Genomic DNA, 26,901 nt, shown 5'->3' on the forward strand with positions numbered 1-26,901 from the left:
ACAAAGAGGGAGAAGCAGAAGCAGAGAAATCTTCCCTCCACTGGTTCACTCCCCAGATTGCCTCAATGGCCAGATCTGGGCTGATCCAAAGCCAGAAGCTTTGTCTGGGTCTCCCACATGGGTACAAGGACCCAAGTACTTGGGCCATTATCAGCTGCTTTCCCAGATCATTAGTAGAGAGCTAGGTCAGAAGTGGAGTAACTGGGGCTCTCACCAGCACCCATATGGAGTCCCGGTGTTGCAGGCGGCAGTTTTACCTGATATACCACAGCGCCACCCCTGTACTTAGTTTTGTTTTGTTTTGTTTTGTTTTGTTTTTAAGATTTTTTTATTATTTTTTTGAGAGGTGGAATTAGAGAAAGACCTTCCATCCACTGGTTCATTCCCCAAATGGCTGCAACAGCTGGAGCTGGGCTGATCCAAAGCTAGGAGCCAGGAGTTCTTCCCAGTCTCCCAGATGGGTGCAGTGGCCCAAGCACTTGGGCCATCCTCTGCTGGTTTCCCAGGCTCATTAGCAGGGAGCTGGATCAGAAGTAGAGCAGCTGGGACTTGAACCAGTGGCCATGTGGGATGCTAGTGCTGCAGATGGTGGCTACTTGCTGTGCCATAGCACTAGCCCCCTGTACTTATGTTTTAATACCTTGGATATTTTGATCTGCCTGTGAAACTAGGCTAACGTGATACCCTAAGGGGCAAGAAAAATATCAGTCTCCTTTCTTTTTTAGAACAAAATCAATGTACTAAAAAGCAAATAAACTGTGCAGTTGGCCTTAAGCTCTCTCAACAGTAGGAAAGAATATTTCACAGTTAAAATGAACACACAAAACAATGCAAGCCTGAAGCTGCTTTAAGTACAAGGTAAAGTTTTAGTTGTTGAATAGAAATGATATTTGTTTTTTTAAGGAAATTGACCTAACAGCTTAGACTTTGAATATTTATTCCAAACTGTGTAAAGTGTAACATAGGAAACATAGTTGAATTTGAATAACTGGTATTTCAAATATGTGTTTTGTGCTATATATTTGAATAAAAGTTTTCTAGCAAGTAGGGATGAGTAGCCTGGGTATTTAGAGTCATGAATATTCTGTTACTGTTTTATCTAAATACAGTATTTGAGGATCAGTGTTGTGGCACAGCATGTTAAGCCACCACCTGCAATACTAGCATCCCATATGGGCTCCGGTTCATGTGCTGACTGCTCCTCTTCTGATCCAACTTCCTGCTAATGTGTCTGGGAAAACAGTGGAAGATAGCCCTAGAAGAAGACATGGATGAAGCTCCTGGCTTTGGCCTGGCCCGAGCCATTGCAGCCATTTGGGGAATGAACCAATGGGGAATACGAGATTTTCTCTCTCTGTGTGTAACTCTTTCAAAAAATAAGATACAATATTTTGTGGGTTTTTATTAATGGTATTAAATTTGGAAATTACTATGTTATAAAATATTTTTTCTTTATTATCTTTTAAAGATTTATTTACTCATTTGAAAGGCAGAGTTACAGAGAGGCAGAGCAGAGAGAGAGAGAGAGGGGTCTCCCATCTGCTAGTTCACTCCCTGGATGGCCACAGCGGCTGGAGCTGTACTAATCCAAAGACAGGAGCTTCTTTCGAGTCTTCTACACGAGTTTAAGGGCCCAAGGACTTGAGCCATCTTCGACTGCTTTCCTAGGCCATAGCAGAGAGCTGGATCAAAAGTGGAGCAGCTGGGACTCAAACTGTTGCCCATATGGGATGCCGGCACTGCAGAGTGATATGCCACAGCACTGGCCTCATGAAATCTTTTTAATTAGGCCGGCGCCGCGGCTCACTAGGCTAATCCTCCGCCTTGCGGCGCCGGCACACCGGGTTCTAGTCCCGGTCGGGGCACCGATCCTGTCCCAGTTGCCCCTCTTCCAGGCTAGCTCTCTGCTGTGGCTAGGGAGTGCGGTGGAGGATGGCCCAAGTCCTTGGGTCCTGCACCCCATGGGAGACCAGGAGAAGCACCTGGCTCCTGCCATCGGAACAGCGCGGTGCGCTGGCCGCAGCGCGCTACCGCAGCGGCCATTGGAGGGTGAACCAACGGCAAAAGGAAGACCTTTCTCTCTGTCTCTCTCTCTCACTGTCCACTCTGCCTGTCAAAAAAAAAAAAAAAAATCTTTTTAATTAGAACAATTGTAAGAGCTTTGGAAATCTCAAGTTTCATGGATAATATTTTTCACATGTTTATTAAGTAAAATGATTTCTTAGAATTTTCTACTGATACTTTTTTCTTTTTTTTTAAAGATTTATTTATTTATTTGAAAGAGTTACACAGAGTGAGAAGGAGAGGCAGGGAGTGAGTTTTCCATCTGCTTGTTCACTCCCCAATTGGCCACAATGGCCGGAGCTATGCTGATCCAAAGCCAGGAGCCAGGAGCTTCCTCTGGGTCTCCCATGCAGGTGCAGGGGTCCAGGGACTTGGGCCATCTTCTACTGCAGGCGACAGCTTTACCCACTACACCACAGCACCGGCCTCCTGATAAATAGTTAAGACTTCTTGACATGCTTACTTCATGTAAGGGGTGGTAGTGAGCATCCCAAGAAAATAAAATATAGGTAACTTAGACAGTATGGATTATTATAACTTAACTGTAAAATTATGTTAATATTTTTAAAATAATATTAATAAATTGTTTTAACTGATAAACTATAGTTTATATTAAAACTTAGGTGTTAGGGCCAGTGCTGTGGCGTAGCAGGTAAAGCCACCACTTGCAGTGCTGGCATCCCTTATGGGCGCCGGTTCATGTCCCAGCTGCTCCTCTTCCGACCCAGCTCTCAGCTATGCCCTGGGAAAGCAGTGGAAGATGGCCCCAGTCCTTGGACCCCTGCACCCACGTGGGAGACCCAGAAGAAGCTCCTGGCTCCTGGCTTTGGATTGGCACAGCTCCAGCCGTTGTGGCCAATTGGAGAGTGAACCAGCAGATGGGAGACTTTCTCTCTCTCTCCTTCTCTCTCTCTCTCTCTCTCTGCCTTTCCTTCTCTGTGTGTGTAACTTTGCCTTTCAAATAAATAAATAAATTTTAAACAAAAAGAAAAACTTAGTTGTTCTGGATTTTAAAATATAGTGTTCATGCTATCTTTTTTCACGGCTTTAATAGAAGAACGATTACACTAGAGAACTAGTTACTGCCTAGTTTGACTTTGAAATAAGTCTTCTTCAAAGTTTAGAGTCCAGAAAATCAGGGTCAGAATAAAAAATATTAACCAGTCCTTTTCATAAAGTTGGTCTTTGTTCCAAGCTATGTATTTTGTTTCATGAGGCACCTTTTAAACAGTTTTTAAAAAAAAATTATTTATTTGAAAGGCAGAGGCAGAGAGAGAGAGATATCTTACATCCTCTGAGTCACTCCCCAAATGGCCACAACGGCCGGAGATGGAAGCCAGAGCCAGAAGCCAGAGCTTCTTACAGGTCTCCCACGTGGGTAGCAGGGGCCCAAGCACTTGGGCCATCTTCTACTGCTTTCCCAGGCCATAGCAGAGAGCTGGATCAACAGTAGAGCAACTGGGTCTCAAACCAGCGTCCATATGGGATGGTGGCACTGCAGATGGCAGCTTTACCTGCTGTGCCACAGCACCAGCCCCTAAAAAAAGCTTTACTTGAGGTAAGAGTCATGTTATTTAAAATTAAGCATTTTGCAGTGTTTAATTGAGTGACATTTAATTCAGTGACATCAGAATGTTGTACAGTGAGGCAGATTTTAAAATAACTATTTTGAAATTAAAGTTTCGATAATAATAAAGAGGACATGTACCATTTGTCCATATTCACAATTTTTTTTACATATTGACATTATCCCTGCCCTACTGGAATCTTTGTATACCAAGTATTCACTCATATTTTTTTTAATCCATTTGAAAAGATGACACAGATCATGCCCCATTTGCCTTAATACATACATTTCCTAAGAACAAGAATTATTGATTTGCATAACCACAGTACAGTTATCAAGTTTAAAAAAACTTAGTGTTGAAACAACACTTTATTTTCTCCATAACCCATATTCTAGTTTTCTGTTTTCCCACTCCAGTATAGGATTCTATAATGGACCATGTATTATGTAGTCAGGATTCTTCAGTCACTTTAGTATATTTTCCTTCTTTTTTTTTAAAGATTCATTTATTTTTTTTTTTTTTAAGGCACAGTTACAGAAAGAGAGAGAAGGAGAGACAGGTATCTTCCATCTGACACTTTACTCCCCAGATGGCCACCAACAGCTGGGCAGGGTCAGGCTGAAGCCAGGAGCCTAGAGGTTAATCTTTGTCTCCCCCATGGGTGCTGGGGCCCAAGCTCTTTGGCCATATTATGCTGCTTTCCCAGTTGCCCTGGCAGGAAGCTGGATCAGAAGTGGAGCAGCCAGGACTCGCCCATATGGGATGATGGTGTTATAGGCGGTGGCTTTACCTGTTACCCCACAATGCCAGCCCTAGTATTTTGTCTTCCATGATAGAGACTACAAGCCAGTTATTTTTTGGAAAATTCCACAATGTATGATTAGCTGATGTTTCCTCAGGATTATTTATTCCCAGCTAGAATTATTTCATTAAGTGATGCACAGTATCTATATGCTCCTTATTGAGCATATAGGAGTTTTTTGTGTGTTTTTTTTTTTAAATATTTATTTATTTATTTATTTGAATGGCAGAGTTAGAGACAGAGGCAGAGAGAGGAAGAGGTGTCTTCTACCTGTCGATTCACTCCACAAATGGCCACAACAGCTGGAGCTGCATCAATCCGTGGCCAGGAGCTTCTTATGGGTCTCCCACATGGGTGCAGGTTCCCAAGCTCTTGAGTCATCTTCCACTGCTTTCCCAGGCCATAGCAGAGAGTTGGGTTGGAAGTGGAGCAACCAGGACTCAAACTGGCACCATATGAGATGCTGGCACTGCGGACAATGACTTTACCCGCTATTTAATGCTGGCTCCCGTATAGGAGTTTTGATCACTAGAGTCAAGGTGTTTTCTGGTTCCTCTATCATATACTTATTGTTGCAACTGATAAGTAATCTTTGGAGACACTCTGAGACCTCCTTATCAAACTTTTCTCCCTCAATTTAGCATCTACTCATGCTTCTTCCTTGAACCAGTCGTTATGTTAGAATTGCAGAGTGATGATTCTCCTGCCCCACTCCCATACTCCACAGCTCTAAATATTTATCAATTTCTTATAAGCAGGAGCTCTCATTGTTTTCTTACCTTTATCCATCTGTGGATTTTTATTTTATTCAGTGGGTTGTAATCTGTTATTGTCTTTTTCTATTTCAGTACCCAAATTGTCACCAATGTGGCTAGCAGGAACCCCTTAAAGGCAGTTCCTTTTTTTTTTTAAAGCACTGTTGAAGTTTCTGGCATAAGATAACTTAGGCTTACCCATACTTTTACTGCATCAGCCCTGTATCAGCCATTTCTCCATGGGCTCTTATTTTGGTTCCTTTTAGTGGTGAGGTTGTATAAACCAAAGGTTATACAGCTGATGTATATTGTAGTTTATAGAAAAAGAATTGAAAAGGTAGGTTTATTTTCATGCAAAAATGTTTTGTAATCCTTAAATTTTTTTTTCTTATTGTATTTCATGAACTTTTTGAAGATCCCTTGTGTAGAGATAATGTCATCATTATTAAGATGTTGCTGGAACTTCTTGGGGCCAGCGCCGCGGCTCAATAGGCTAATCCTCCGCCTGCGGTGCCAGCACACCGGGTTCTAGTCCTGGTCGGGGCGCTGGATTCTGTCCCGGGTGCCCCTCTTCCAGGCCAGCTCTCTGCTGTGGCCCAGGAGTGCAGTGGAGGATGGCCAAGTCCTTGGGCTCTGCACCCACTTGGGAGACTGGGGGAAGCACCTGGCTCCTGGCTTCGGATCAGCGCGGTGCACCGGCCGCAGCGGACATTGGAGGGTGAACCAACAGCAAAAGGAAGACCTTTCTCTCTCTCTCTCTCTCTCTCTCACTGTCCACTCTGCCTGTCAAAAAATAAATAAATAAATAAATAAAAATAAAAAAATAAATAAAAATAAAAATAAGATGTTGCTGGAACTTCTTGGAACAAAAAGCTCATTGGAAGTGTGGTGGTAGTGTTTTTCTTTTGATAATTAAAGCTTAAGATTTTGTGAGGCACTCTGCATTTCTGTTCTTAGCCTGCTTTTCCCATGTTCAGCAATTTAATTTGCTTTTCTTAAATCAAGTATGTGCCAGCAAAAATCAAAGCATATGCTATTTGAGTGTATATATTATCAATATTCTGATTATATCAGTAAAATGCTCCCATAAAACTTATTCTTCCTAATGCTATTTTCTGTTTTGTTTTTTTTACCTGCAATTCACAATACTTGTGTTGTATTGCAAAGCTGTTGGCTTGTTTATACTAGCAACTGACTACTAAGTAATTTAAAACTCTCACTCATCACAGCACTGTTCTAATTAGAATACTAGAAGTTGGCACTTTGTTTAGCAAACACAAGTGTAAAATATTGATGTGAAATTTATAGAAATACTCAATATTAACTTAAATATAATCTTAAGATGTGTATTTTAAGTGGATCTCTGCCTGCTGTACCCCAAAAAATATATAAAACTTATTTGAAATAGAAAGTCTTTCTCACCTAAATTAGGGGGAAAAAATTGGCCATACGTTGAGAGTGATGTTTTTCTGGTACTTAAAAAAAAACAAGTGTGTAAAGAAACTGAAGCATCACATGATTCTAAATAATTAAGTATAAGTTTTTAATTAGAACATTAAGGCTAGAAGAGCTTAAGAAATTTACTGGAGGGGCCTGTGACACTGGCATCCTATATGGATGCTAGTTCACGTCCCAGCTGCTCCACTTCCAACCTAGCTCCCTGCTAATGGCCTGAGAAAAGCACAGAAGATGGCCCAAGTGTTTGGATCATCCACATGGGAGACCCAGCTGAAGCTCCTGGCTTCAGCCTGCTCAGCCCTGGCTATTATGGTCCTCTGGGGAGTGAATCAGTGGATGAAAGATTTCTATCTGTAACTCTGACTTTCAGATAAATAGATAAATATTTTTAAAAAAACATTTTCTGGTGATTTAACACTGGTTTTGAATTTTAAGTAATATCCCTTTTGCCATCTTGAGATTTATAAGGAGTAATTTGAAAGTCAACACATATTTTTGTAATTTCTTTGAGACTGATAATGTTTCTCAACTGTGAGTTAGAATATATAATTAGAATCATCTGTTAGTTAATGAGGTGTATTTTTTAAAAGATGTATTTATGTGACATATATTCTTTTTTTTTTTTTTTCTTTTTTTGACAGGCAGAGTGGATAGTGAGAGAGAGAGACAGAGAGAAAGGTCTTCCTTTTTGCCATTGGTTCACCCTCCAATGGCCGCTGCGGCTGGCACATCTCGCCGATCCGAAGCCAGGAGCCAGGTGCCTCTCCTGGTCTCCCTTGGCTGGTGCAGGGCCCAAAGACCCGGGCCATCCTCCACTGCCTTCCCGGGCCACAGCAGAGAGCTGGCCTGGAAGAGGGGCAACTGGGACAGAATCGGCGCCCCAACCGGGACTAGAACCCGGTGTGCCGGCGCCGCAAGGCAGAGGATCAGCCTGTTAAGCCACGGCTCCGGCCTTGACATATATTCTTAATACTTATATAATCTCTGATAAAGGCTAGATATAAGTATGCATCTCACGTCAGATATCCATATCACAAAGGGAATTAGATGCTGTAACAAGGAGCAGGAAGCCACAGGGTAACCTGGCCTATTAATTTTATGAATATTTCATTTTATTTTTAGCCATGCAAAACAGAAGGCCTCAAGAAATTTAGTAAAGACTCAGAATTGTTCCTCTGGAACTCATAGATACTTGAAGTATAGTTGTAGGGAAGTTTTGGTAGAGAGAGCTAAATAAAAAGAATAAATAAAATAATTATACCCTCTCTAAGTGTTAAGAAAGAGCTTGAAGTAGAGAGTTGATAAATGGAGCTATTTTAAGTAGGATGGCTGATGAAAGCTTTTTTGAGAATGTGGCATTAAGACTGAAAAGTAGAGTACAGAGAGTATAGTGATCCAGGGTGAAGATAGCACAGTTTGAGCAGATAATGGAAAGCTGGTGAGAAAGTAGAGCCAGAGTGTTGTGGCAAGAGCATAGAATGTGAGGGTAGTTTTTAGGAATTTGTAAGTCTTCGCATTGAGTTTGAATTTATTCTAATTTTTATAAGAAAGGAATTTTGACGAACAAGAGAGTGAAGTGCTCCCACTTACATAGCTAATTTTTGGTGCTGAGTTGGGTCAGAGAGGAAACTAAGAATAGAAGGAAGAAGTGGTTGATATCATGATTATAACATAGCACTTAGGAACATGATCTCTGGACTTTGGTTTCTGGACTTGACTGCCTAGAGTCAAGTTTTGTGCATACCACTTAATGAGCAAGATATTGATTCTCTTTGGGCCTCAGTTTCCTTATATGTAAAATAAGTATTATAGTAGTATCTTGCTTGTAGCGTTGTTAGGATGATTAAGTGAATTCTTTGTAAAAAGCTTAGAACAGTGCTTGGCCCATTAGAGTTACTTTTTTTTTTTTTAAGATATATTTTATTTGAAAGGCAGAGTTAGAGAGGAGCTCCCCAGATGGCCGCAACAGCCGGGGCTGCACCAGTCTGAAGCCAGGAGCTAGGTGCTTCCTTCAGATCTTCCACACAGGTGCAGGGGCCCAAGGACTTGGGCCATCTTCAACTCCCTTCCGAGGCCATAACAGAGAGCTGGATGGGAAATGGAGCAGCTGGGTCTCGAATAAGTGCCCATATGGGATGCCAGCACTGCAGAGGGTGGCCTTACCCACTATGCCACAGCGCCGGCCTCTAGAGTTAAATTTTTAAAAATTAACAAACGTGCTGTATTATGGGACAGGATGTGAAGTGTGGAATAAAATGTTCTCATTGTCCCCTGCTGTTTGCTTTACTTTGGGAAGAAAACACAAAAATTACTGTTGAACTGGCATTATTGTCTTTGCACAGTTCTCTGGTAACAAATTATGTAAAATTAGGGCAGTGTTCCTGTATATATGAGTTTAGTTAACAAGATACTGTGATACAAAGTGAAAGTTGTTTATATAAAAAAATTATTGCACCTGTGGAACTTGATGGTTCTCATATTTGTATTTGACAGTGAGTAGCAGGATGTCCGGTGCTTTTGAAGTTTTTTTTTTTTTTTTTTTTTAATTTATTTGAAAGAGTTACAGACAGAGGTAGAGACAGAAAGGGAGAGGTCTTCGATCGGCTGGTTCACTTCACAAATGGCTGCAGTGCCAGGAGCTGAGCTACTCCAAAGCCAGGAGCTTCTTCTGGGTCTCCCATATCGGTACAGGGGCCTAAGGGCTTGGGCCATCATCAGCTGCTTTCCCAGGCCATTAACAGGGAGTTGTATCAGGAGTGGAGCAGCCAGGACTGGAATTGGTGCCCATATCAGATTATGGCACTGCAGGCCGGGGCTTTAACCTGATGTACCGCAGTGCTGGCCCCTGAAGTATTTTTTAAAACTTGATTATACATTTGGCTCTTCAAATGTTTCTGTGAGATATAGAAATCTTGCGCCAAGTTATCCTTAATGTTTAAATCCTTGTTAGGGATCAGTGAGTTAATTTCAGAATATATAGCCAGTTAATAAATGCTTCCAGCCATGTGCTCAAAAGACCTGGGAGGGCAAGCACTGTGGTGTAGTGGGTAAAGCTGCTGCCTACAGTGGTGGCATACCATATAGGTGCTGGTTCTAGTCCAGCTGCTCCTCTTCTGATCCAGATCTTTGCTAATAGCCTGGAAAAACAGTAGAAAATGGCCCAAGTCCTTGGGCCCCTGCAGCCACATGGAAGAACCAGAAGAAGCTCCTGCTTCATGGCTTTGGATCGGCCCAGCTCCTGCCATTAAAGGTCATTTGGGGAATGAGCCAGCAGGTGAAAGACCTGTCCCCTCACCTTTGCCTGTGCCTCTTTGTAACACTGCCTTTCAAATAAATACAAATAAATAAGTAAATCTAAAAAAAAAAAAAAAAAACCTGGGACTGAAACAGTATTCTGTTATAGCCTTCTTTTTTAAGAAAAATTTTGTGAGGGTGGTATTTTATCATGTCATTCTCTTTGTGTGTTTATTGGGTGGGAAGTGTTTATTTTTATCCCTTTTTGGTCTCAGCTTCCTTCCTTCCCTTCTTGCCCCTTTTCTGTTTCCAAGATACCATGGATTTCATTTATATATTTCACTTGGCAGTTTTTAAGTATTCATCTTAAAGTGGGAGAAACAAAAATACATAATACTGCAATCCTTGTTTTTTTGTGTGTGTTTTCTGTTTTTTTGTTTTGTTTTGTTTTTGAGGTAGTTTTGTTGCTTTATAAAGAAGTTAGCAAAGACCGAACTATTGTTCCTAGGGGACAGCACAGAGTTAAAGAGTCCCCATAAGCCACGTTTTCTTCAGCCAGTTAGAACTTAACCTTCTTATTGGTGTGTTTTTGTTTAAAGACAGAATACTTTATAAATAATATGTATATTAGAGAATTGATTTATTAGCATTAAATTCACCAGCAGCCCTATAACTTTTGCCTGAACAAAGCTTATCTAACACACCTATTTTCTCTGAAAGGTATGTCACAACCTTCTTGAGCTTATGAACACACTAGATAACAGTTGACTACACTTGGCCATTTTAAACAGCACTATCACCAAAATCACACAAAAATGTGAAAAATGTGACACATTTTAAATCGACTGTAAAATGGACACGTGTTTATGGTATGAGAACTGAAACAAAATCAGCTGCAAACATGTGACGGGTGACTAAAAATTTTTTGCTTCTCTACACAGGTTTGTGATGACCATAAAAGCATCATGAATACTGATTTTGTGGTTACAATTGCTGTATAATGAGTAGGCAAATTTGCAAGTATGAAACCCACAAATAATGAGAATCAACTCAACTTGGTTTTAAAAAACTTATATTAGGGAGAACGGGTAGTTATTGGGCATGGGGTGCAGTTGAATAGGAGAAATAACTTCTAATGTTGTAAAACTAAGGTTGAGATAAACACAGTTGACAGCTATTCCGTATTTCAAAACAGCTAGTAGAGTTCTGATTGTTTTAACACAAATGATAAAAGTGTGAGGTTATGGAGTTGCCAGTTACCCGGATCTAATTATTATATATTGTATACATATATTGAAATGTCACATTATACCCTATAAATACATACAACTACAGTGCATTAATTAAAAAGAAAGATTAATCCATACCACAGCCATTGTATAAGGCAGAATATAAGACATAATATTGTTAATTTTGATCTGAGAAAGGGAAAATTATGTGTTGGAGAGATTCAGGATGGCTTCATTTCTTCTTTGTTAAAAAGAAGGAGAGATGATGATTCCAGGGTTGCAGAGAGTCACTGAGATAAGAAAGTAAAGGGAATGTTGGTTATGCAGTAATGCTGATTAGCTAGTAAGACAGTATAATTATCCCATCAGGGAAATGAAACAGAAGTAATGGGAGAAAAGGATAGGTCATTTGAGGACAAATCATGCAGGTTTTGTCCATCAGTTTACTTAGGATTTTTGATAGTCCTAAAGGGGTTATTTAAGAAAAAGACAAGTTAAGAATCTCAGTCCTTTTGTTCAGTTATTCTAAACATTGAGCATCTGCTGTCAGTATGCCTGTTCCAAGGCACTCGCCATCTTGATGTGAGCAGGGTACAGTATTTTGTGTGTTCTAGGTATTTTCAGTTGAGAGAGGAACATAAACAAGTAAATAAGCCTGTTTTCTTACACTGGTTTAAGTTTTAGTCCAGGATTGTATAAAACACAGCCTTTTGCACAGGCTGTTTTATCTCTAATCCTTTGCCGACTTACCCTGCTCTACTTCATGCTAAAATTTTAACTTAAATGACAATCCCCCAAAAAACTTTCCTTTAGCTCCATAAGCTAGAGGTGACAATGACATACTGATGAGACTAAAGATGTAAATTGAAAATTCACATGAAGGACCTTTTTATGTCATGTTAAAGAATTTGGACTTCATCTTGAAGGCCAAAAGGGAGTCACTGCTGGATTTAAAATGAGGACTCAATTAATTAGGATTTGTATTTCAGCAAGAACTCCCTTTAATGTTAGCCTGGTTGTAGGTAATGTAGAAGCAGAGGCTAGTTAGAAGGCTATTGGCAGGGGCCGGTGCCGTGGCTCACTTGGTTAATGCTCCGCCTGCGGTGCTGGCATCCCATCTGGGAGCCAGGTTCTAGTCCCAGTTGCTCCTCTTCCAGTCCAGCTCTCTGCTGTGGCCTGGGAGGGCAGTGAAGGGTGGCCCAAGTGTTTGGGCCCCTGCACCCTCATGGAAGACCAGGAAGAAGCACCTGGCTCCTGGCTTCAGATCGGCACAGCGCTGGCCATAGCGGCCATTTGGGGAGTGAACCAACAGAAGGAAGACCTTTCTCTCTGTCTCTCTCTCTCATTGTCTATAACTTTACCTGTCAAATAAATTTGAAAAATAAATTTGTATAAAAAAAGGAGGCTATTGGCAGTAATCCAGGTCATGTTGTGTGGGTTGTAAGAAGTGGACAGATACGTTTAGAAGTTCAAAGAAAAGGACTTTTAAAGGAATAGAATACACCAAAGCAACTTTCTTGAGACACTTAAGCTGGAAAAAGATTGGTTGTCTCAAGTTTTAGAAATGTTTAATATAGTTCCCTCTTGGAAACTCAAAATGCCACATTAGAACAGTGAAGTCTCTGAGAAATCATGCAGTAATAAAGTTGACTTTGTTTAACATTTCCCAAACCTCCCAATGGAACTCCTTTCTTACAGAGCATCAATTATTTCTCCCAGACAGAGTATTTTTCACAAAACGCCATTTAGACTACTGTTTTAAAGAAAATGAAAATCTTGAAAATTAGAGAAACATGGTAAAAAAGAAAGAAAAAAAAACAGACTGGAAATAGAAAGTTTGGAGTTAGAATTGGCATAGGGAATAGTCTGTTCAAGCAGCCATGTACTGCACCTAGCCAAGGGACAGAGAGCACCTTGACACTTTTACATTCTGTCCACTCTAACACAGTTGTTCTCATGTGGGTTTTTTGGTCTTTCCAGACTTTGTCCACATGCACTTGTGTTTTTATGTAGCAGTCAGTGTTCATAAATTTTTTGTGGAAGGTGATATTCTGTGGCCATGAAAGGAAAGGGATTTTCTAGTAGCAGTTATCTCTGCTTGATCTATTACCATGGCATTCAGATACTATTGCTGCCACATTTCGGAAGCTGCTTTTCAGCCTACTTTCCTTAACCATACAACTTACTCTTCCTTTTTACCAGCCATAAAACACCCCTTCTATCAATTTTACACTGCCACAGTGCCTACCTGGAAAATAAGTCCTTAGCATCATGGGATTTAACAAAAAAGTTGAAGTAGCTTTTCTGTAAGCCTGCCGTCTGCTGCCCAGATCCCAGTAACAGCAGCACCTGTGCTAGAATGGGACTAGAAGGGTTTCCACATAAAACATCAAAACACAGTGAGCATCCACACATTTCCTAGTATCATGGTTTGTATTCTTGCAGAAGAAACACAATACAGAAACAGACTAACAATGGCTCTTCTAAAATACTTTGTTCATTCAGATACCTCAACAACTAAATTTTATGAACTTTATATTTGGCATATTGAAAGCTCAGAGTTCTGCTACATTTGACATTCCTAACTTCTAAATATAAACGTATTGCTAGGTAATTTCCATCTTATTTTCATAAGTTAAAGTCTTTGTTTTTGGTGTATTTTGCTAAGGGATATGTAGTTAATATGAATGAATTATTTGAGGGAGTCCAGAAATGTTAGAGACTTAATGCTTATTTTATCAGATGGTGTTAGATTGTTGTTAAAGGAGAAATTACCAGTTAATATAAAGTAAAATCCTAACTTAAAGTTAGGCACCAGGTTTTTAAGGAGAGTAAACTTCAAAGCCAAACCTCTGTTAAAAGTGAAGATAGTAACTATTCTGTGATAAGGCTTATATTAAAAGATTCTTGTGCTGTTTTTGGTGATACTCATTTTCAGTTATAGAGGCATTTCTACCTTGCTGTATATAGTTCTTTCTCTGAAATTTTAATTTCACTGTCTGTACTGGGTCAGTTTGGTGGCTAGTTGCTGTGACTGTCAAGTTCTGTGACAATCAGATGTGGATCAGTAATAAGCATTATGCCAATCTTCTTATAAGGGGCCGTGGTTAGGTTGAATGTCTTCAGCTTGAAACAAATAATAATGGGAAACTGTGTGCTAAGTATTTCACACATACCGTTTCATTTTGGTCTATAATACATAGAGACCTTTCATATGAGGAAACTGAGGCACACAGTGATTGTTTTATATAGGGACCAGAATTAGTGTATGCTAGAAACAAGATTAAGGACCTAGGAGCTGTACCTGTGGTGTAGTGGCTAAAGCTACCAGCATTACATATGGACATCAGCTCAAGGTATGGCTGTTCCACTTCTGATCCAGCTCCCTGCTAATGTGCCTTGAAAGACAGTGGATGATGGCCCAGATATTTGGATTGGGCCCCTGTACTCACATGGGAGACCCGAAGAAGCTCCTGGCTTCAGATTGGCCCAGCTCCAGCCATTGGGACCATTTGGGGAGTGAACCAGCGGATAGAAGAGCTCTCTCTCTGTAATTCTGCCTTTTAAGTAACTAAATATTAAAAAAAAAAAAAAATTAAGGCCCTAATAATTGCTAATAAATTATTGATCAATTAAAACACACATTACTTTGTTTTCATGCAAAATAGCCATAAAAAATGAAGTAGTTTATGGAAGTAATTGAATGTGCAATGTTTTCCCTTAGTGTGGCCTTGTGTTTTGGAACAGTTCCTGAAGTCAAGGTGCATTTTAATGTCTGAAAATGGGCTGCTATCAGACGGGCTCTTTTATTTGGTATTGCTAACCACTGAAGTTGTAAGAAAAAGGGAAATAGTTTTATAGTTTCTTCCTCCCACAGGTCATAATTTAGTTGTGGACATCAGGATGTTTTTCTTGGCTTATCTCAGTCATGTAGTTTTCCTTGCACATCTGTTACATAAATTACTAAACTATTTCCTTGAAAAATTGCCAGTTCAAGTCGTGCTTAATAGCCATCAAGAGGTTGGTACCTTTAGAGAATTAAATGACAGGCTTTAAAGAGCAGAAATCCCACTACCATTCTGGTTGCACATTTTTGTTTTGTTTTGCTTTTGGATTGATGCCTATGTTTTTTTGAAGTATTAAAATAATTATATATGGTTTTTAGTGTTCCCCAAGAGACTTTATGCTGGACTATAAACATTTAATGACTTTTTTTATAAAATGAGTTATTTTGGTCCCTGCCTTTATAATAAATTACGACTTTTCAATGATAATTTATATATGCATTCTATTCTGGTGCACTGTTGGCCATTTGAAACTAAATTTGTATCATTGACTTCTTTAATGATTATTCATTTAATTTAGTGCTTTCTAATCTTGAATTCTACGTAAGCCATAAAGTAATGATTCTCTGAACTGTTTTTTTAAAAGTCTTAAGATTTATTGTGCTAGGTGTATCTTGAGACTTGAACTTAAATGACAGATGTGTCAGTTGTTAGAAATCTCAGAGAAATTTTAGATGTGATTCTGGTTAGTTTTAATACATCCAAAGTGATAATTATTACTGGAAATTTTGCTGGATTGTTAAGTAGACTCTTTTATAAGCAAGGAACCACATATTTCTTTAATGTGCAACTTAGAATTACAGAAATTTAGAATTCTGGTTTTTAAGCTTGAACATTTTTAAGACTATTTGTAATACTGATGATCTGTAATAGGTATTTTTAGAAATCAGAAGAGTAAATATGGTATAAATCCATTATCAGCTATTGGGAAATGCTCACAGATGTGCAAGAATCGTGCTTAAATTAAAAAGGAAGGATCTCAGGTTTCTTTCTCTTTTTATTTATTTGTTTGTTTGTTTATATATTTGAAAGGCAGAGATTGAGATTGAGATTGAAAGATGTTTCTTCCATCTACTGGTTCACTCCCCAAATGGCCACAATGACCAGGGCTGGGCCAGGAATTCCATCTAAGTCTTTCATGTGGGTGACACGGGCCCAAGTACTTGAGCCATCATTCATTGCCTGTGCCTTAGCAGGAAGGTGGATCTGAAGCAGAGCAGCTGGGCGCAGAACAGCTCTCCTACTGGGAATGCTTTTGTGGCCTAACTCACTGCTCACATTATTGGCTCCTCAGAGTTCTTTTGCATTATTTTGCTTATGAACTAACCTTTCTAAAAATACAGTAATTTCTTGATAGAATTTTTTCCAAAGTTTTGACTTTATAAAACAGACTTGGGAGGGGCTAGCGCTGTGGCACAGTGGATTAAAGCCCTGGCCTGAAGCACTGGCATCCCATATGGGCGCCGGTTCTAGTCCCAGCTGTTCCTCTTCCCATCCAGCTCTCTGCTATGGCCTGGGAAAGCAGTGGAAGATGGCCTAAGTCCTTGGGCCCCTGTACCCGCATGGTAGACCTGGAAGGGGCTCCTGGCTCCTGACTTCAGATTATTGCAGCCATCTGGGGAGTGAACCAGCAGATAGAAGACCTCTCTCTCTGTAACTCTGTCTTTCAAATGAATAAAGTAAATCTTTAAAAAAAAAACAGATTTGGGAGGGTTTTTTTTTTAACAGGAAAAAATTTTGTTGTGGTCCACATCTGAACTACCTGTGCAGGAATGGGTTCCCTTACTCAGTCACTGGCATCCACCTCACAGCTCAATTTTGTTCTCAAGGGGCAGTGGTAACAATTTGATTCTTTGTGGATTATTCAGAGAAAGGTAACCACTAGTGCCAATAGTGTGACACAGTCTAAGGAAATGACAGCATATAGACAGAAAATAAATATTATGCATATATTTAAGAATGCATCGATTTGGCAATAAGCTTGGATTGATCACACAGTCAAATCTATGTAGGATCAGTAAATTTATGAGACAGGTGTTTCCATGTAAAAATTTGTTACTTGAGAAATAAAATTTTGGTGACTGTAAATATTGATTATCTGTGGTGAGGAAAATTCAGTATGCACAGGATACTTGAACTTTCAGTTGATTATGGGAGATTTCAGGAGTCTGTGCAAAAGATTTACATGTTTGTAATTTTGAGGATACCCTAGAGTTTCAAAAATGTTAGGAGTTTGTTAGTACTGCTTTTTTCTTTCTTTTTTTCAATTTATTTATTCAAAAGTCAGAGTTACATAGAGAGAGAAGGAGAGGCAGAGGCGGGGGAGGGAGGGAGAGAGGTCTTCCATCCGCTGGTTCACTCCCCAATTGGCTGCAGCTGCCAGAGCTGCGCCGATCCAAAGCCAGGAGCCTGGAGCTTCTTACGGGTCTCCCCTGCAGGTGCAGGGGCCCAAGGACTTGGGCCATCTTCTGCTGCTTTCCCAGGCCATAGAAGAGAGCTGGATTGGAAGTGGAGCAGCCAGGACTCAAACCGGCGCCCATATGGAATGCTGGCACTATAGGTGGCGGCTTTACCCTCTTTGCCACAGTACCAGCCCCTGTTTTTGTTTTAATTGCAGGAAATTGTTCTGTTTTATTTGCTTCTCTCCTCTACCTTCCTCTATAAAAAGTGAAAAGTATTTTTAGAGAAACATTATGGAATTTATCTTTCTAGTTTATCTGTAAGTAGTATAAATAAATTGTAAAAATTTGAATTAAGATTACAAGCTTTTAAGTCATATTAATCAACAGTGTTCAATAGTAGGAAATCATCAAATCATTAAAATTATGCAGTTCAGGGCCGGCGCCGTGGCTTAACAGGCTAATCCTCCGCCTTGCAGCGCCGGCACACCGGGTTCTAGTCCCGGTTGGGGCACCGGATTCTGTCCCGGTTGCCCCTCTTCCAGGCCAGCTCCCTGCTATGGCCCGGGAAGGCAGTGGAGGATGGCCCAAAAAGTCCTTGGGCCCTGCACCCGCATGGGAGACCAGGAGAAGCGCCTGGCTCCTGGCTTCGGATCAGCTCAGTGCGCCGGCCGCAGCGGCCATTGGAGGGTGAACCAACGGCAAAAAGGAAGACCTTTCTCTCTCTCTCTCACTATCCACTCTGCCTGTCAAAAAAAAAAAAAAAAAAAAATTATGCAGTTCAGTTCTCCACCCTCATGATAATACTGGACTGAACTATTGCTGAAATTGAATGTCAGCTTCGATCAGAATGAAACAAAGCATTTGGCAATAGAATTGATGTCAAAAGTCTATAATCCTTAATTTTCATACTACTTAAAACAATCAGTATTTCAAAAATAGTTATATCATTTGGGGGTTCTTTTCTGTGGTCTTATATCATGTGGGGGAAGAACAGTCAGGAGTGATGTTTTTAAGCAATTTCTGTAGTTTTAATGTCAGGCAGCTTGAGTTTAGACTTAGGTGGATTTTTTTGTTATTACAGTGTTTTCAAAATATTTTTAAGTACCTGGGAGCCAGTGCTGTGGTGAAGTGGGTAAAGTCACCACCTGCAATGCTGGCATCTCACATGGGCGCCAATTTGAGACCTGGCGGCTCCTCTTTTGATCCAGCTCTCTGCTATGGCCTGGGAAAGCACTGGAAGATGATTTGGCCCCTGCATCCACGTGGGAGACAAGGAAGAGACTCTTGGCTCCTGGCTTCGGATGGGCCTGGCTGTGGCGATTGTGGCCATTTGGGGAGTGAACCAGCAGATGGAAGACCTCACTTTCTCTCTCTCTGTCTCGGTCTCTCTTTCTGCCTCTGCCTCTCTATAACTCTGCCTTTCAAACAAATAAATTCTTTAAAAAAATATTTTAAGTACCCAATTATGCTAACAAACCTGATCTTTAAGTATCCAAAATTTTTGTATAAGATTTAAAAAGGACTATGCAACTCCCTTCTTCCCCCAAAACCTGTCAAGAAACTACTCTATCTGATCTTACTTTCGTTTCTGAGATAGCTAAAACATGAAATAGTATTTCAATGCAGATTTTTTTATTGATTATTTTAGAAAGTATAAAATTTCATGTTTCATCATTTAGAATTTTAGTGTTCCCTCTTGAAAAGCAAAGAGGAAAACAGAAAATGCATAATCCAGTATAATCCTGTATAAATACTTGAAGTCTTAAGTAATATGCACGTGAGCATCCATCATAGATATAATATCATTGCGCTGAAATAGGCTGTATGGGTTTTAAGTAAGTAGGTTACTCTTTTTTGAAAGGATGGGTTAAAGGAGCCTCAGATTTTTATGTCTCTGATTTTAGCCTTTCTCCAAACTGCTATTTTTATTTACCTTGCTTTTAAGTGTGCATGCGTAAAAAGGGAGCGCATTGACTTCCTGTTTGGTTTTATGGTTTGTATTTAACATTTGCTGAAACCATAGAAAATATAGTTTGAGTAATTAAGAACAGTTTGTATATTAAGTAGTAAGCCTTTTCATTTAGGTCAGAGAATAATACTGATTATCTGATTTTTAGGTCATTTTAACGTAATAGAGAATGGAATTTGGAATTAAACCTAACTGTATTTATCCTTTAACTCCTCTACAAGGAGTTGCTGTATATTTTTCCTCTCTTTTCATTTTGTTTTTTTGTAGAGTGCAGCATGCATTAGAAAGAAAGCAGCCAGCGTTACAGTTGCCATGATCCATTCTTCATTCTTTTCTCATTCCCTGCTTTTCTCCTTCTCTCTCTTTCGCCTAACATTGGAGTCTGTTAAGTTTGGGTATTATTGCCTGTTATATTGGGATACAGCCCAGTATACTGTTAATTGTTAATTAATACTGTTACTATTAATTGTAAACAATGTGATCTTCATCATTATCTATTAATGAGGACAGGGAAACCTACTCTTCATTTTTTTTTATTGTTTAAAGTTTTATTATAATTACATGAATGAAAATGCAAGTAGAAAAGCCTGTATCCAAAACTTGACCTTCAATAAAAAGTCATAATAGTGGTTGCTTATTCTTTTCAAACTGATTATAAAGAGATAATTCTTTAAGATTTGATCTCTGGAATTTTTAAGCCACATGCCTCTTGTCTGACTATACTGTTAGTCCAAGTTGTATGAAACTTACTAGGATTTTTTTGATAATTTAGTTGGCAGAACACCTTTGTCTGGATTTTTTGTGTGTGTCTTAAAAACCGTAACTGCCCCCTCTAGTGTCTGAAATAGCGTTTTGTAAGATATTTTGTCAGTCATAGAAAGTTTTGGAGAATTAAACTAGCAATCTTTTCCTTTCATGTCTGTACATAAGTTTTTGTTTGTTTCCTTTTCTTTTGCAGGGAGAGGGGATTGCTTTCTCTTGAAAAATAGCACCAGAATTATGGGCAGTAGAAAACATAAGAAAGAAAGGATACAGAATAGCATTTCTACCTTTTTAAGCATAGTTATTTTTAAATGACCTGAAATAAGGCCAAACTATCCAGTGTAGTGCTGTTTTGTTTCAGTTTACATTTACTTTTGAATTGAGTGAAGTTTAAAAATACTTTGTTTTGGAATTCTTCGTGCCAATAGATCTCTTGAAAAAGTTCTTTCCAGCTTCTGAAAACAATAGTTTCATTGGAAGATAGCTTTAAAATAGAGGCTGATTCACATCATAGAAGTATTCTGGTTTTTTTTTTTTTTTTTTTTTTTTTGGTCATTGTGGTTGCCATATCCTTCTGTAGATATACTTTATATTGTATGTTCTAATGGATCTCAATGTTTTTTAACCAGGAGAATAAGGAGATTCTTAAATTATTGGCTTTTTGCCACCTCTCTCTAAATAAACGTCACTCAAACATACAAACCTTCAGCTAAGACTCTTGTGAAAGGTTACAGAAACAGGACTTTTCTCATTTGACCCATGGGCCTTTGTAGCTTGAACAAGGGAAGTAGTGTTCTGAAAGCTACAGCATTTATGAAGGCTCTGGTAAAAATATTTCATGTACATGGATTGGAGATTAACTCCTTTCATCTTGTTCTCCAGCAAATTAAACAATGCAGGGAGATTTCAAGTGCATTCTTGGTAATGAAATGCTTGGGTGAATTATAATCCTAATTGCTGTTGTTCATTTTCACTGCTGCATTTTGACACCTTCTAACTGCATAAACCACACATTCTTCAGCCACCAGGATAAACAAAAGCATTCTGAAATCCATTGTTTTGTAGCATCTTAAATTGCAGATCTGTTATTGGCTTCTTGGTTTTGTTTCTTGTTTTGTGTTGATAAAATTAGAGAGAAAATTATTCTACATTTATACATACAATTGTCAGTAAAATCATTACTGGATTTTTTATAAAAATTTATTCATTAAGAATCTTACATTTTGGAAGATTATGGATTCATTTAGTTCCTGGGAAGTAATTTGTATTCAATTTATCAAAAAGAAAATACTAAGAGTTCACATTTCTTTCTTAATAGAATGGTATTCTGAATATAAATCTAGAAGCCAAATTTATTCACTGATTTGGCAAATCACATTTATATGCATAATAGTTTTTTAAAATTGTACTCAAATCTTCATCTCGTCATAAAAGTAAAGAAATTGAAATATGTTCAGTAAAATTTATATTTCTTTATAGTTAAGATATTTGAACACTAATTTCAACCAAACTTTTGTGTTTAAAAAACACAACTTTTTGATGACTCAAAAGCCATGTAGCAAGAGTGTGGGATATGCAGTAGTTACCAAATTCTGAATTTTCACTATCCCTAACACTTTTTAAGTAGGAAATTTGAATTACCACATTCACAAGCATCTGTTATAACAATTCTTAAGTAACAATCAGAACTTTAGATGTCAAATGAATACTGTAGTATGTCACATTTTCACATTATTTATTCTTTGAATTCTTATAGTTCATACATGATTGAGGAATTGTTTTAACCAAATGTGTTGCTATCTCATGTCTTAATTTTAAGATATTCCTTAAAAAACTAACTTTTCTTGCTAACATACTCTTTAGTGTTTTTATGTTCTCCTAGTAGATGTTTACTATAATAGTTACAGGTGACGTTTATGGGGCACTGCCTATGTCGGGCACTGTACTAAGCACCATTTGATGTGCTGTCTTTTGAGGTAGTAGTCTTATTTATCCTCACTTTATTTTGGAAGAAGCAGAGATTAAGATAATTAAAATAATTTTGCCAAAGATCAAAAAGTAAGTGTTTTATTAAAGTTAGATCATTCTCTTTTTAAAGTCCATGTTCTTTATAGCATTGCTGAAATCTTAAGGAAAAGTTGTATGTATCATGGAATCTTGGAATGGAATATTATGTAACAATAACAGTTTAAGTTCTAGTGACTATATAATGATATGTAAACTGTATACTATATAATAAGTGAAAAGAGACCAAGGGATTACAATTAAATGTTCATCTAAGTCCTAATAAACTGTAGATTAACTTGATTCAATAGTCTTTTTTTTTTTTTACATGATAATGTTCAGCTGTTACACAATTTTGCTTAATGTACAGAATTGCTGGAAGCTGGATACATAACCCTACATGTAAACCAGTTCTGGTCAGGGAACTGACAACTTAGTTTTATAATAGAGTCTAGCATATACAGTTCCCTTTTAATTTGACCCCAAGCTATTTTTCACTGGACTAGTGCCAGCTCTAATGTAGTCTCTCATCTGTATTCTTGGAGGCTAATGGAATAGTAAAATCTTCTTAAAGATAACTTAAATGTGTTATATAGTGTCCTTGGGGTAGCTTGTGTACAAAAGATGTTTTCTCTCCCACCCTGTAGAGGTAGCTCATTAGGACACCCAGTAGTGTCATTATTAAGTTTTCATGTGTTTCTCAGTTTTGATGCTAATTTTTGTGCGTATGTGCGTATATTTTTTTTTCTGAGCAGCACCAATGTGGTTATGAATTATTCAGAAATCGAGTCTAAGGTTCGAGAAGCAACGAATGATGATCCTTGGGGACCTTCTGGGCAACTCATGGGAGAGATTGCCAAGTAAGTGATAATTTGACTCAGCAGTGCAGAAAGAATCAAAGTATCTTTTCACAGAAATGAAAAATTTGCTTTTAGTTTTAAACTCTTTAGCTGCCAAATATAAATGTAGCATAATCATTCAGATTATGTAGAAAGTTTTATGCAGAGTCCATTCCCCTTAACTATTAGCTTTAAACAAACAAACAAAAAAAAAAAAACCCACAGTTTTTCTTTTTCAAGATCAGAGACTTAACAGTAACTTCCTATGTAAAATTTTGTTGGGTGCATATAAGATGTTTTAAAGTAAAATTACCAGAATGTTTTCACTGATATGTAACAACTAAGCCCCTGTTCAAATGAAGAGCTTCCAAGGTATGATATTAGCAAGGCTTACAAATGTGGGAGATAACATTTTCAAGAAAATGCAGGGTAAACATTTTCAAGAAAGTATATCTGAAAGCGTATTTTTTGTTACAAAGCATACTAATTTTTTTAAAGCTCTTTGAGGGATACCCAATAACTTAGAACAAGTCTGCCATCTACTGTCAAAATTAATATATTGCAAGCTTAAAGAAAATTGTATTTTTTCAGGGCAACTTTTATGTATGAACAATTTCCAGAACTTATGAACATGCTTTGGTCACGAATGTTAAAAGACAACAAAAAGAATTGGAGAAGAGTTTATAAGGTATGGATGTAAGCCTTTCTCAGTAACTTGACATGTTGAAAGCAAAACCTTAAAACTTAAGATGTACATATGTAAGTGATCTTAAAACAAAAGTAGATGTATAGTTTTGATTATTAGTTGGGGTAAGCAGTTACTCTTAGTGTAAAATGTTTAAAGTTAATATGAATCATACTTGTAAATTTGAGTATTCTTGTTTTAATCTGTTAAAATTTTTCCTACCAAAAATTGTGCCTATCAAAAATAGTTAGTATACATGTGTAGTGCATGAACGGCTAAGACGAAAACTGCAGTTTAATACGATTTGACTTTCCATAAAACTTTGCTTAATTTATAATAGTATTATAGAGTTCTGCAACTCAAAATGTGTCAGTTCAGAAATTATAAAACATATTAGACTTGAAATTCTAATATTTTTAATTTGTGAATGTATGCTGTTTATCAGATTCCTTTCATTAGAATTATAAAGTAGCAGTCATCTGTTCTTTCAGCCCCACCATATTTTCTTGCTACTCAGAGTACGTTTTTCGGTGTTTTCCAAAATGACATATAACATTCATATTTGGAACTTTGAAAGTAACATTTCTAGCTTTCAGGATTGAAAATCTGTGCTTTAATTCTGTGTGTTTTTATATTGTTTGTTTCTGAAAATATTCCATGTCTTTCTGTCTGCTTGTGTGGTAGATGCGATTTCATTTCTTGAGTAAATGACTTTTTAAGTAACTGATACGATGAGGTTTTGTACCCCTCAGTTTTACCAACCTAACTAGATGGTCATATCTAAATATAGTCAAGTGAGATTTGTTCCAAGCAGAGTTCCATTCAGTGTACAAGTTTGTAGTTTTCAATGTATTCAGTTTGTGCAAGAGTCACTGCTGTCTAATTCCAAGACATTTTCATTACCCCCAAAGAAAACCCTGTACCTGTTAGTGGTCATTTTAAATTCACATTGCAACAAAATTTTCAAGGTATTGGGTTTTTTTCTTTTATTTGTTGGCAGCATCTTTTGAAACAAAAGCTTCATTAACATCAAAATTAAATTTATCTGGAGAAAATACTGTGGTATTACCAAATAATAATTCTGCTGCTTGTAACTTTGTATAGTTGCATAATGTCCAGTTAAAAACTAAAAACAGCCAGTTTTCTAAGACTTTATTGTTTATTTACATAATATGTTCACATTTTTTTGAACATCAGACTAATTTATTTTTTTAAAACTCCTCTGATATATAGCATCCAGTGGACAGTTTACAATTATTTACTATGCTTGATACAAGAGAAACTTCAAGTTGATAATATATGTTCTAGACTATAAATATTTAAAGTCTAATATAAGGTAAAGAACTCCCACTACCAAGAAGATTAGTTATTTGCTAATGTTGAAATCTCTCTTTTTTTTAAAACATTTTCCAAAGCTCTACTAGAATTTATTTCATTAAATTAGTTGGTGCCTTGTATTTTTACAGTCATTGCTGCTCCTAGCTTACCTCATAAGGAATGGATCAGAGCGTGTTGTTACAAGTGCCAGAGAACACATTTATGATTTGCGATCCCTGGAAAATTACCACTTTGTAGGTGAGCAATAGAAAAACCTTATAAGCAAATTAAAACAGTAGTTGGAGTTGTCAGTCACCTGAACTAGCTTAGAAGCTTCTCTGCTCTAATTAGAATGTGACTGTTGCTGGTTGTGTGACGAGTGCAGAATCCAAGACGTGGGGCCCTAGAGTATTAATTAGTGAAGACAAGAACTTGCAGAAAAGACTGGCTAATAACAACAGAACCAACACAACATGAGTGTTCGGGTTTATATTAAAATATGCACTGGAGACTGGTCCCCTGTGGTGTCCATAAAGGAATAGCTTTAATCATATGGGAAGAAAAGGTTAGAGCTCCAAAACACACACATCTGTTTGAAGCTGAGTTTTTTTTTTCCCTCCCACCAAATAATATTTACTGTGCAAAGGCAGCAAGGCCAGAGTGTGTTTTGAATGTGAAAGAGGCTAGAGAATGAAGTACATTTCATTTTGTAGCATACCCTGTTGAAAGTACTTTAAAAAGTAAGCTTTCCAGCTACATTAAATCCTAGTAATTAGCATTCCCAAACTTATATTTGGGATTCCAAGGCAAAAGGATGCCTTGCAGTTTTAAAGTGGTTCTTGTTTTGATTTTTTCCTATTAAAATATAGTAGAAAAATAAATGCCATTAATGATATGTCTGTTTCATATATTCATCATTGATCCTTTTTGGTGTATCTTTAATTGACCTTACATAGATTATTATCTGCAGTCCTTAAGCCAGAATTATATTTCAGAACTTAGAGTTTTCTGAAAAGGATATGACAAAGTCATATAACACAATCTACCTGTTTTCATTATCTTTGTAAATATTGAAGTTGATTTCTTGTGTTGGAATTTTTGTTTTCATTTTAAAGATTTGAGTTTGATACATATTAAGAGAATTCTGAAAGTTTTGTTTCTCCCCTACCATTCTCTCAGATGAGCATGGCAAAGATCAAGGTATAAATATTCGCCAGAAGGTAAAGGAATTGGTTGAATTTGCCCAGGATGATGACAGGCTTCGTGAAGAGCGAAAGAAAGCAAAGAAGAACAAAGACAAATATGTTGGTGTTTCCTCTGACAGTGTTGGAGGATTCAGATACAGTGAGTATCAAAGATAGGCTGGCACCTAAGCATCAACTTGGTTTCTTGGGTGTATTTTAAGAATTATTGAAATACAATAGATGATCTGCTTTTTGTTTTCATGAATACATATAGTAATAAAATATGTATAATACTTATTTTGTTTCCTAGCAAATGGACCCTGGGAATCTTATTTTTTACGTTTATAGGTTCAAGAATATGATTTTAACCATCATCGGTTAGCTAAATGACTGCAAAGCTTGAGTTGGCACACAGACAACAAATGTACCCTTCCCTCTTAGGGTGCCTTAAAAAAGAAGAAAAAAATTTCTCTAATTCACTGTTTGGAGTATAAAAATATAGTTTGATTAAGAAATCAACCTTTCTAATTCAAAACCAATGTATCTCTATTTCAGGGCAGAAATAACATCCTGTAAGTCTGCCTGTATTCTCTCTTCACTTAATTAAGCAATGCATAACAATATAACATGGAAAAAAGATGACTGATGATATTGTTAGTTTTCATCTGCACCTATTGCTTTGTTGACCATTCCTCGCACTCTTAAGAACAACTAGAATGTTCATATGTCATGTTTATTTTTTAATGTAATGATACAGTTTCCTGAAGACTTGACACTAGGTGCT

General features: G+C 37.8%; 1 protein-coding gene across 2 annotated transcripts in view; it reads left to right on the top strand.

Annotated features, from left to right (window-relative positions):
• The window catches only part of CLINT1 (clathrin interactor 1), a 73,056-nt gene that overhangs the window by 16,906 nt on the left and 29,249 nt on the right, over positions 1 to 26,901 (top strand). For both annotated transcript variants that reach the window (XM_062188762.1, XM_062188763.1), the window contains exons 2-5: positions 22,848 to 22,952; positions 23,523 to 23,619; positions 25,083 to 25,191; positions 26,113 to 26,277. In XM_062188762.1, coding sequence (XP_062044746.1) covers positions 22,848 to 22,952; positions 23,523 to 23,619; positions 25,083 to 25,191; positions 26,113 to 26,277 — 476 coding nt within the window. The remainder of the gene's footprint in view (positions 1 to 22,847; positions 22,953 to 23,522; positions 23,620 to 25,082; positions 25,192 to 26,112; positions 26,278 to 26,901) is intronic.

Source organism: Lepus europaeus, chromosome 4 (assembly GCF_033115175.1).
Source record: "Lepus europaeus isolate LE1 chromosome 4, mLepTim1.pri, whole genome shotgun sequence".
In the NCBI taxonomy this organism is placed as follows: Eukaryota; Metazoa; Chordata; class Mammalia; order Lagomorpha; family Leporidae; genus Lepus; species Lepus europaeus.